At 34.4% G+C, this 12362-nt stretch overlaps 1 protein-coding gene across 6 annotated transcripts in view; it reads left to right on the top strand.

Moving 5' to 3' along the window:
* MOSPD2 (motile sperm domain containing 2) overlaps positions 1–12362 on the top strand; it is a 35943-nt gene that overhangs the window by 14934 nt on the left and 8647 nt on the right. For all 6 annotated transcript variants that reach the window (XM_026110162.2, XM_064499943.1, XM_026110161.2 and 3 more), the window contains 5 exons: positions 688–748; positions 2039–2077; positions 3029–3153; positions 7115–7285; positions 10119–10231. In XM_026110162.2, the coding sequence (XP_025965947.1) occupies positions 688–748; positions 2039–2077; positions 3029–3153; positions 7115–7285; positions 10119–10231 (509 nt within the window). The remainder of the gene's footprint in view (positions 1–687; positions 749–2038; positions 2078–3028; positions 3154–7114; positions 7286–10118; positions 10232–12362) is intronic.

Below are 12362 nucleotides of genomic sequence, written 5' to 3'. Positions count from 1 at the left end.
AGCTTTTCTCATTGATATGCAGCCAGCTAATTCTGATAGCTCATGTCTTCTTGAGGCGGTTCAAGTAACTAGAATTAATGTAGTTATTGAATGGTCTGTTGAATCCTATAGTTCTAGTTCTAGACTTATTCAAAATAAGGGATCCATCCTCCCTATATCTGATACTGCTGCTTTTGAATAGACAGCAGAAATAAAAGCAGCATGCTCGTGAATGCACAGGAGATTTTAATCATTATTTGGAAATGCCACTGTGTTTATGCTGTTAAATGAATGATATTGTATCTGGCACAAGCAACATCTGGGTGAGATAAATGCTTCTATTAAAGGCTGCCTTCCATCTCTAAAGATATCCAAGCTTTTGGTTAGTTTATATTTACTGAAGCTTTTAATACAGCTTTCAGGTTGTGGGTAATCCTCTTGTACTATTTTTCCCCACTCTGCTATCTGTAAATGTTACAATAGTGGGTTTCCATCAATTCAGTGGCCACTTCCCCACTTTTACTCTTCTTATGGCAGGCTTTGGCTCTTCCATCAGCAGCATATTTTTTTCTACCTCTGTAAGTCTCCTTTGTAGTAGCAGTCAATATAATAAGTATCTTTTACTGTTCAATAAATGCTTTAGCTTAATTAAACCTGTATTTTTAATGTTTTGATTTACACTGCATTTATTTTGTGCTCTTATTTTAGGACTTGGACTTTGTTCGGTTTATTGTCAACTGTTTTACAGATTATTATCCAAATTTCCTCAGTAAGTATTGTATGTTACACCTGAAGCACTTAGACTTGTGTAATAAAAGTCCATGATAATATTGCAGATGATGGGGAGACTAATTTCTGTATTAATAGAAAGTCTTTTTGCATGCACTTTTTATACATTGTAAAAATAAATGAAAGACATGTCCTGAGAATTTAGGATTTTGACCAAAAAATCACTTCAGGTTTTAGAAACAGCCTAATTACGTGCAACATTTTTACATTACAGATTCAGAGTATTTTTGCACTCTTAGGATCAGCACAACTCTGAGTGTAATGTTTATTTACAAAACACAGAATCAACTTTTTTTCATTAAATATGAAGAATCTGAGACATGTTTTACAGATTAAAAATCAGTATGCATATCTAGTAGGACTGAATTAGCCTGTGTTGTCCTTTGTTCCTCGTTACTTGGGTGGACGTTCTGAAAACTTGTATGACAGTTGATATCCTGTACCAGTCTTCAGGATACAAAAGAATGAATAGCTATGGAGACTATTGGGGAGCAATGGTCTACTCCTTTGAGGATGGGATTAAGGCATGTTTGTGTGGGTACTTGGAAAAACCTGTACACTTGTCTGTTTATTTCTTCTGTATACACAAACATTGAATCATTTTTTCCAGTTCATCTTTCATGCATTCTAAATTTTAAGTCAAAATGTGTCTGTGAGGATTGAAATTATGTACAGGAACAACTAAAACTCTGAATAGTAGATTTCAGCTTGCAAAGCCTCAAAAGCAGGTGTAGTGTGATGTTTTTGTTTGTTTTTACATATTCAAGAAAAATGTATTTCGGGGCATGTTTTGAATCAAAGTACTAACTTAGGCTTCTTTGCCAAAAGAAAACTTAAATACAGATTTATAAAGGGCTGTGCTGTTTGCTTAACTATGAAGAAAAGTGCTGGATGTGCCTGTTAACATTCTTTCTTTCTAGTAAGCAGTTGCTTTTCTAGGTCAAGATAAATTCTCATCCTTTCTCTGCTTTATTTGGAGCAAATATTTGTTACTAACCTTATCTCAGAAAAGTAGTACCCCAGAATAGTGTATAACTTGTGATTTCATTGACTATTTCCCAAGCAAACACCTAATACCTTTATATAGAAGTAGAAATAAGTTTTTACATGTTTCTAAATGGTTCTTCAAAATCGCTTCTTCAGGGAGGTAAACATGGAGGCTTCTAAAAATGAATATTTGCTTTTTACATGGCTTTTATTGCTGTGCTTCCTATTAAAGATAGAAATACATAATATCTGGTATTCATATTATTTCCTTTTGTCTTTTCAGCAAAGATAGTGATCTTTGAAATGCCATGGATAATGAATGGTAAGTCAATCTACAGAAAAATGTATATATTTTTTAATATAGTTAAATGGTGGAATCATATTAAGCATGTATCTTCAAATTTGTCAATTTTTAGGTTGCATTCTTTCATTATGTTTTTGTTTCTCCTTCTAGTGTTGTGTTTTGGGTCATACTTTAAATAGTCCTCTTCAAAGTGTAGATTGAAACTATATCTAGCTGTTATCTTTAAAACTTGAGAGACCTTGATAAATAGTCTATTCCTTGAATGTTTCCAGTTGTAATCCTTTCAAAGCTAGATCTGTTTTTGATTTAGGGATAGTATCATTAACAAATGATGGACACTTACAACCAGCCAAAAATTAGGTTATGCAATTTAAGGTAGATACCTGAACTGGACACTGTTAGGTACATATGTTCTGATGTGTGTACTTTGATAATTATTCTTAATTATAACACACATCGCAAAAAATATTTAAAACATGTTTACACTACCTCTGTATTCTTTTCTGTATATGCACTTTTTTTTACCAGCAGTGAAATTACTTGTGTTTGGAAATGCTCTGTAGATCTAAACAAGTCTCCTTTAAAGCAGCAAAACATTTCAACTTGGGGAAAGTATATAATTTTCCCAACTTCTTTCTCATTCAGATTTGGAAGCACAATTGCTTTTACCCTTCTCAGCACCTACTGATCTAAGTTCCAAGACAAGGAAATTGTCAGTAGTTAAATTAAAGATATTCTTTCCATGAAAGTCTGTGACCTGTATGCATTCAACTGTAGAAAAGAATATGTCCATAAAATACTTTCTGTTTAAATAGTTTTTGTTTTTCTTGCACTGTGTGTCCACAATACAGCAGATATTTTCAGAGCAGGTCCTGCCATGTTTTATGGCATGTAGCTTATTTGAGTGTGCTATCACATTTACCATACACTTGAAAAAAACCTTCCTGATAACTTTTTCTTTTTTTTAAGCTGCTTTTAAAATTGTGAAGGGTTGGCTTGGCCCAGATGCAATAAGCATGTTAAAGTTCACAAACAAGAATGAAGTGCAGGACTACATCAGTGGAGAATATTTGCCGCCTCACATGGGTGGAACTGTAAGTACATGAACATTTCAAGATGCTTTGGTAATGGCTTGAGACATGCTTATTTAAACTACATATGTGGAGTTGAGATTTGGCATTTCACAGATGTGAAATTTCTTGAAATTTTCTGTTATGTCAAGTGGTGATTTGTAAATCACATTAATGTAAAATGAGTTAACTTCATGAGAATTTGTTACCTGTCAGTCTTATGTACAAAAAATATAGAAAACTCTTTTGTTAATTGTTTTTATTATTCATTTTTAAGTCATAGGAAATTACTTTTCTTAATTTTCGAAATCAAACCCCCCCATATACACACACACAATTTCCAGTTGAAGTCTCTCCTACTTCCACTCACTTCATGAATTAGAGAGGTTATGTATTGGTTTGTGACACTGAAGTTCTGCAAACAGAGAACAGGTGTCAAGGCCCTCTGAAATTTCTCATCATGCTCCAAAGCCATGATTAAAGACAATCATATTTCAATTTTCTTTCCTTTATTGTCCTTTGGGCTATGTTTTTTTAAAGCAGGGCTATGAAAGATTTTTTTTTAAGCACATGTTAGAGCTCCAGAGAGTATACTATGATCCAGTATTATTTTGCTAGAAGTTAAATCCTGTTCTAGTGCAACCTTACTGGTAAAGTAGCACAAGTATCTTGCACAACAAATTGTGATTTTTGCAAAGCTAGTAAATCATAGTTTGCATAATCTCTACAACAGAATTTGAAAAAAAAAAGTTTTTCTCCTTGAAAATATTTGCAGACAGGATATAGTAATGGTATAATCCCACTGTAGAGGAGTTATTAACTGTTCTTTTTCCCCATTTTTTCTAAGTGTGTGTTGTATTTACAGCGCTAAAAGCATGGAGAAAAGAAAGATTTTTGCTTCAGCCTAAGTAGGAGAAGCTTGTTCCTTTGACTATAAAGTCGAGGTAGAGTTCTTGTAGCCAGAATATCTGAAATAGTGTTACTTTGGGAATAGAAAAAGACAAAGTTACCTTGTTTATTTCACTGAAAGTAGTACCCTTTAAAAAGCAGCTTTTATGACACTAGAGCAAGAAACCCATGAAGAAAAGATGATAGCATCTTTCTGCCTAGGAAATTGCTGCCCTAGTTCCATGCTGTCATAAAAGAAGTCATTACAGAAAGCTGAAATTTCTGACTTTCAGGATGGCCAGGGAGGGAATGGCTGATTGTGCCTCGAGTGGACAATTTGTAGTGTTGAACTGTGTGTGAATGGTGATTCCTTTGCTTCATCAACAGGACTGTTCTGCATCTCTTTATATGTAGCCCTTATGCTTCCATAGCTTAGTCAAATATCTTTATGTTTTGGTTTACTGGGGTTCAGGGTTGCTCACAGGATAAATTTGAGGCTTTCTTTAGCCTTCTGGGGGTTACCATGAAAGTGCTTTAAGCAACTGTCACCCAGTTGAGAAACGAGAGAAAGATTTACTCTTTTTTTGGACAACTAGTGGACAAATGTGTCTCCAGATAGCAAAAGCATTAAAACTGATTATGGAAAACAAACTTGGATTTTGCAAGACTTGGGAGTATTAAATTACATAAGTTCCGTCCAGCCCCCCATGATTGTTGGCTGTGGCTATCTCCATACTGCTAATTAAGAGGGGCTACATACCATGTGCCTGGCTCTGAGTGGTTCTTGTCCACACTATGTAGAACTCCCTCTCTTTTTAGTAGGTTTGTCCTGGAGAACTATCTGGAGCTGTCCAAAACAGATCTAGGAGCGAGTTAGTGATAAAGCAGTCTGGAAAATTAGGGTCAGTGTTCAAAAGTCACTCCCTAATCCTTTTCGTTTAATAACATATGTATACTTAGTAAATGTTTTCCTTCCTATCTGTTGTAGTCCACCTTCTACAAGACTGGTTCCAGATACTGATGCTGGAACAGACCAATTAAAATTCTTTAAATATTAGTTTTTCTGGCTAGCTGGAAATGTTACCTAAGGTCTTCAATAACATTTTGTACAAGACTGAATATGTGTACATGCAGTAGGGTTTTAGATTGTGTATTTGCACAGTTTAGCCACTTCAGGGTGGGCAGTTCATCCTTGATAAATCAAGGTTCCCTCTTCTAGCGCCCTTGCTGAACAATGTGTACAACTGCAATGCTGTGCTTTTCACCAGGGTTATCTATCTAAATTGATGGTTCATGGCTTATGTTTCCTTAGAAGCACCTTTTTACAGGTGAGTGGCCCAAAATTAAGACATCACTGGGCCTTTTGCATGTGATTTCACAGCCACTATGAACACACAATCCTAGAAGATACCACTGCCATGCTTTATATTGCCAGACACAGTGGTATAAAATCTCTGCATTGCCTTTGAAAGAAAGCCACTGGTCTGTAGAATGAATGATCAAGCACTGAAAAAAATCTGTCATGTTTAGCTAACTAAGGTTTTAACCCTGTTAACAGATAAATCCAAGTCATTGAAACCAATGGATTGTGATTGCGAAGGGTGGAACTTCACGTTGTCCCGGTGATGACTTCACGTTGTCCCGGTGTTGAGATTCTGTTCAGTTGTAAATGTTATTCAACATGATGTGTTAATGTGACCAAGTGAGGTGTGCAGTAAAATTAGCGTCTCTTAATAAGCTTGCTTTGTCATATGTTCTTCATTATGTGCTGGAGTTGGATGAAAAAGCTCTCTATTAGTTTGGCTAAAGGGAACTTAGTTATTTCTGCCTTGTGTTTGTAAGTGGAGGATCTCAATATTCCACAAGCCTACCATAGTGTTTCTAGCAGTCTGGAATCTTTTCTTCTAACAGTGAATCTGTCCCTTACCGATACTTAGATTGTCCTTTAGGCCCTTAGTAGAACACTGAATACCTGTTCCTTACATCTTCCAGCTAAAGATCCATGGGTATTGCTTCAGGCAGAAGGATAGGAAGCGATTCAGTTCTTGATCAGAGATTAGTTGAAAGTATGTTCTTTGTTTGGGGTTTCTTTGAAAGTCCCACTCTTAATTTTTTTTGTAAGATAACATCATTGTTACTGTTTGGGAAGAGAAACCTGCTTGTGGAGAATGCTCTTGAAACCCCATTCTTTAATTCTTTTCTGGTGGCATAGTTGAGGAGCTGCAAGTGTGGCTTGAGTCTAGCTTCATAGGAATCAAAGCTGTTTTATTTCCCCCCTCCCACTGGAAAAGCTAAGTAATTCAGTTTGCTCAGAGTTTAAAGCTGCTTGAAATTGCATCAGGAACAGAGCCGTGTTAAACTTAATGTTTCTGACATTATATGTGATAGAACTGTTTTGAAAGTGTTAAGAGTAATTCTCGTTAACAGAAACTGGTCTTTCTTGGTCTTCCAGTAGAAATAATACTTGTACTGTAGAGGCAGTGAGAACTTCAGTATGCTGCTTCTACGTTACTTAAGTGTCTTGAACATAGTCTTTAAATTGATTTGCCATTCCAACTTGTTTCTGCTTTAAAAAAACAAGGGTGTGAGATACAGGGTATGTTAAGGGTCCAAATAATAGACTAAAGTTGAAGGATTGCTTTTTTAAAAACTATGGCTGTTATTAATCTAAAATACAGAAAACAGCTGAAATTCTTCATTTTCTTAGAACATTCTTTATAAACAGCTGTTAGTTCTAGGAAATTTGGTTTGAAACCTAACAGTGGTAGCAAAACTTCAGAGCTAAGGCTGTGAATGCTGATTTCTGACAAACCAAATTTTACAGTCCAACTGTGAATCTATAAATAATGACAGTAGCTACAATTCAGTGGCTTTATTAGGTGCCTGTCTTTAATTTCACCATCACTAAGATACAAATAAAACTATTGGTAGTGTTAACTTTCTGCACCTGGACTCATTTTAAAAACGTATAAATTAAATGTACAGTTATGTGAAATAAAATACTAATTGATAGTATTTCCATTTTAAAATATACTAGAAAAAGCACTTTTCATCCTCCAAAATAAATTCCTTTTAAAAAAATCTCCTTATGTTTTAGGATTCTTTCAAGTATAGTTATCCTCCATTGGTTGATGATGATTTTCAAACTCCTTTATGTGAAAATGGGCCCATTACTAGTGAAGATGAGCATGAAAGTAAAGAGGAGATAGATGCGGACACCAAGGAGACTGGAGATCCCAATGAAGAACACAACCTTAATCCGAAAAAGGTATCCAACTCTTAAGGTTGAGGCAAAACTAGTTATGTGTCTACCAAGTGGGACAGGAGATGCATTATTTTTGTTTCTTCTCAGTCTTTTACTTTGTATTTTGAATTTTTTTCAGTTTGAAATAAGTAATCAGTAAAACTGAAAATTATATTTGCAATTCTGATCTTCCTTCTTACTTTGAACAGATTTCACTGTTAAAAAACCAGCTTTGTGCTTCTGAATGTATAAAATGAGTACTGAATACTTATTATCTCTCTGGAATTTAATGGATTGTACAGTAAAGTTTAAAAAGTTCATGCATTAATTTTGTTTCCAGAGATTGTTTTTGTAGTTAGTCCATTTTTAATCTTTACTCTGAACATCTTGTGGTATGAGTCTTAAAATATGTCTAGTTTTACAGACATATCTAGACAATTTCTAATTTTCTGTTAAAATCAGATATGCATGAGAAAATATTAAAACTGTCTGTTTATGCTTCACCAAGTATTAATTTCTCATATATCTTTTTTAAACTATTGCTAAAATCTCAACATATAAAAGTCATTATTTAGTCTCAGGAGAAATTGTATCTCTAATCTCTCAATCCTGTGTTGCGAATACAATTTTCCTGCAGTGGTGTATTATTAAGGAATATGCAATGATAGTCAGTGCAGATATTGTTCTTGAAAATAGCAGGAAAAATCTGAATTTCATCACTTAAGGCCATAATTAATTTTGGAATACGAATCACAAAACTTTTGGTTAATGGAATGTAATAACTTAATATTACGTTTTCAGTTTCATTTCCTGTTTCAATTTTTTGCCAGAATAATTTGAAACACACATATCGCTTAAAATAGTTGAGCTGTGCTTTGCAACTTGGCCAGTTGTTTGGATAACGTAATTTCATTGACTTTAAGGCTAAAAGAAAGCATTATACAACTATCGTGACTTCCTGACCATTGAACTGAGTAACAACATGGATGATTCCCACTTAACATAGGAGTCTGCTTCAGTGATTAGCCCCTCAATGATTGTTGGTTTCTTTTCTTTTCTTTTTCTTTTCTTTTCTTTTCTTTTTTTCCTGATTTGTTTGGTTTACTTTAGATTTCTATTTAGGGTCATCCTTTTCTTTTTCTTCTAAGTGTTAAAAATAATGGTTTAGTTCATGGTGTCTTCTCTGTAATACAGCATAATCAAGCTGCTAATCAGTCAACTAAGCAGATTGACATTTAAACTTGTCACGTATCAATTACTTTTAAGGCATGTTGCACCTTTAACATACTCTTAAAATTATGGACCATATCTCATTGTTGATAGAATTTCTGTAAGAAGTAAGTTACTGTTTTACTTCTACTCTCCAATCACTAATCTTCTGTTCACATGTTCAGGATTAATATTTGCCCATTCTTCCACAGCAAGCATGCCATTGTTTGCCACTTCAATGTTATATCCTTTTTCAAAATCTGTTTTTCAGGAAAGTCTCTTGTTCTCTTGAAATAGTTGGCATTTCTTATTTCTAAATTAATTATTTTGTACTTGGCTATGTCTAAATATAAATAATCAAATAGTCCAGGTTCCAAAGTGATAGATTTCGAGTGATTTGTGAGATTTCATTGCCTTCATTGTTATTGATTGCACTGGCAGTCTTTAACTGTGGGCTTTTGTCATCACTGAAAATTTGCCTGATTTATTTTATGTATGTATGCCTCCTCTCATCCCATAGAAGTCCTTATTTCTTTCCATAGAGCAGAAGGAGCAAGGAGTAATAAACTTGGTTGTAAATGCCTGTCCTGCAGAAACTTGCATTTGTTCAGAGGAATTCCACATTTCATGTGTACTATAATAATATTTTCACTGATAGCAATTTTAATCAGAATTATGTAAATAAAGCCAAACAGATAACTGGTGCACTGTATTTAAACCCTGAACTTTTAATATTAACTATTAGTATAAAAAATGAAATTAAATTGTTGTGCAGTTTGTTTGGTTTATAAGACCTCTCTTCCACAAAATCATAAGTTTCTTTCATTCCCTTACTTCAAATTTACATAAACTGAATTTTCTTCAGGCCTTCTGCCTGTATTTTAACTGGAATAAAAATAAGACTAAGCAACTATTTAGCTAGCTGATCTTGATGAGCCATCATGCTACTGATTCTTTCAGTCTTCTCTATTCCCCCCCCCCCCCCCCGTTATTTTGATTTTGTTAAAAATCAGAGAATTCTGGAATTATATGATGGATATTTAGGCTTGTTGATATGTATGTTTTCTTAATGTAGTACAGGAAGAAAGCCTCAGAACCTAAGGTATCTGCAGTTTTGGATGAACCAATTCAATCAGCATTCCCCCCCCCCCCCCCCAATACCTTAGAATTCAATTTAAAAAGTAATGAAGATATATTTAGCAACTTTGAAATACAATGAGGTGCAGAATTGTTGTGTTTTCTGTTCAGTGTTGTAGTGATTGTATTGGGGTGTCCGTTTTGATTCTGTTTTGCAGTGGAAGAATAAATAAAGTAACGTCGGTGCTTTGTAAATTGAAATATTTGAAGTAATATAACTTAGGCGCTTGGTGCTTTTAAAAGTAACTATCTCGGGCATCAAGAAAATACCTGCAAAAAGCAGAAAAGTTGTGTTTTATGCATGCTTAATATATAATGTAACTTCTAACACAAAAACATTTTGTGTAGTGGACTTCCAGCAGCTTCAGCAAATACATATTAAACTTGGTCTTTAATGTACATGTTATTGAAATGAGCTGCCTCATATTGTTTGCTGATGAAATACCTGCATGACTTTAACATGTATGACCCAGGTTTCTCCTTAATCTTTATAATTGTCATTTTTACTTAGATGAGTTCTATAGAACAAATTCCCAAATCAGAGGAAAATGACAAAACAGATTTCAAACCAAAAAATGCAAAGAAAGCACTAACCACTTTTAAAGGACCTTTATTACATATCAGGTAATAAAAATTTTCTTTTTTAATGGTTTTTCACAGTGTGCTTTGGACACTTCATTATGGAACTAGTTACAGTTTTTGAGAAACTATTTTTTTCCGAGTGTAAGAGAAAACAAACAATATTTATAAACATCAATTAATTAAATGAATACCTTTTAAGAATCCCCCCCCCCCCAAAAAAAAAAAACAACCTTAAACAACTTTCTGGATTTGAGTGTGTTGCTTTTGATGAATTTTTTTGACATAACCATTGGCATGCTTTATGCTAATTAATAGATGTATATTTCACTTATACTGGGAAACTCACTCATTTATTTTAGTTAAACCAATGTATATCAGTATTGAGAATGCTTAGTGGTTTAACTTAGGCTTCTTAAGCCAACAAAATTTTAAACAATCTGTTCACTAAGACAGCGCTCTGATAAATTTTCTTTAAATTGTTTTTAAGTTAAGGTGACTTAAATGTCTATGCTAGTAACTTGCACCAATAAAGCCAGATTTAAAAGGGTACAATTCTTTCAGTGTGGGAAGTGCTGTGTATAAATGGCATCTCTGCTCAGAAGATTTCGTCACTGACGATTCATACGTCTTGCAGTTAATCTCCTTTGTATCAGGAAATTTGAAGAAAAATAAATTAGCCAATATCTTTTTTTCTTTCTACTGCCTTTTCAAGCTAAGATGCTTGTTTAGAAATTGATTTAGGTGTTAACTTTTATTTTCATTTCCAGTTTGCTGTTAGATGAATGAAGAAAATGTCTAATTTATAGATAATTTCTTAGGTGAGCTAACTTCATAAGTGCTGATTAAATTAGATTTGGAATGAATATGAATAATGACATGTTCGTTAGCATTTAAAATATTTTGTGTGTATGAAATGTTTCTGGTTTTGAAATGAAAATCAGCTTTATTGTCCTTTGTGTACCAAGCCCTCCTCTGTGTAGTCCTGGTTTTCTGTATGGCAGGACAAAGGCAGAGATTGCAGATTTGATTTCTAAAAGAATTTCTAAAAATCCATGGACTTCTACTTAGATTTTCTTTGAAGAAATAAATCAGATACAGGATATTTTCCTTTTTTTTCCTCCCCATCACAAAAGAAGCTATTTCCTTGCCCTGTCTTTAAAAACAAAATTAAAAATGTACTACTTTTTCTTAAAATCTTTTAAGCTCTACTACTGGAATAGAAGCGCTGGAGTTTACATAAATTATAAGGAAGAATGAATTTAGTCAAGTATAGAGGTGCTAATACTATAGTTTTGCTGTCATGGAAAATAAAATACCGGTGTCTCCATTGTCCCTGCTGTTCATTCCTTACAAAAACTCATGAGAAAGTATGCTACCCACAGTTGTTCTTTATAAATACTCTAACTCTGTAGAAGCTAGAATTAATTTTGATTTCCTGGAATGTCTTTGGGCCCTGAATTCTGATGCAGTTTATAACCAGATAACCAGCAGTTCTCCAGCCACAGGCATCTATATCAAAGATGAGGCATGAACTAGAGTACAGCCTCTGCCAGCATGACTAGCTTGTGTTTTTGCTGATACTGGCACTGCCATATGACAGGAGCAACAGAAACTGAAAGGACGCTGAGGCACAGCAGTGCTGCTACCACAGAAATTGCCAAGAACCAGTAACCTTTCTGTGCCTCCTGGGGTTGCTGCTGCTGCAAAGGCTCTGTTGAGGCCTCTTTCAGCCTCTCCCACCACTGCACAAATATTCCTTACCTAATGCTACTTGCTGCATTTGGCTCTTGTTTATGACCGAAGCTAACTAATAAGCAGAACATTTTCAAAGTTGTGCTCTTCTGTTTCTCACAGTTATAGCCATACTCCCTTGATCTGTCTTGCCCTAGTTTAGACCACTACTGCATTTTCCATGCATATCTTTCCATAAAATATTGATCCTCTTGATTAATAGATGAATACATTTGGTAAGGGGGGGCAGGGTGGTGTATCTGTTCTCTTGCACTATCTGGCAGAAAACTAGCTCATGTTGTATTATGTCCTGAAGACTAGAATTCCTAGTACAAGCTGGAATGCTTTCTCTCATATATCCCAGATGTAAGGAAAATAGGGTTTCTGTAAGAATGTAAAATCTTGTATGTTACTTTAAAATAAAACATATATATGCATTATA

Source organism: Dromaius novaehollandiae, chromosome 1, assembly GCF_036370855.1.
Source record: "Dromaius novaehollandiae isolate bDroNov1 chromosome 1, bDroNov1.hap1, whole genome shotgun sequence".
NCBI classification, from domain to species: Eukaryota; Metazoa; Chordata; class Aves; order Casuariiformes; family Dromaiidae; genus Dromaius; species Dromaius novaehollandiae.
This window is presented reverse-complemented; position numbering and strand designations above follow the sequence as displayed.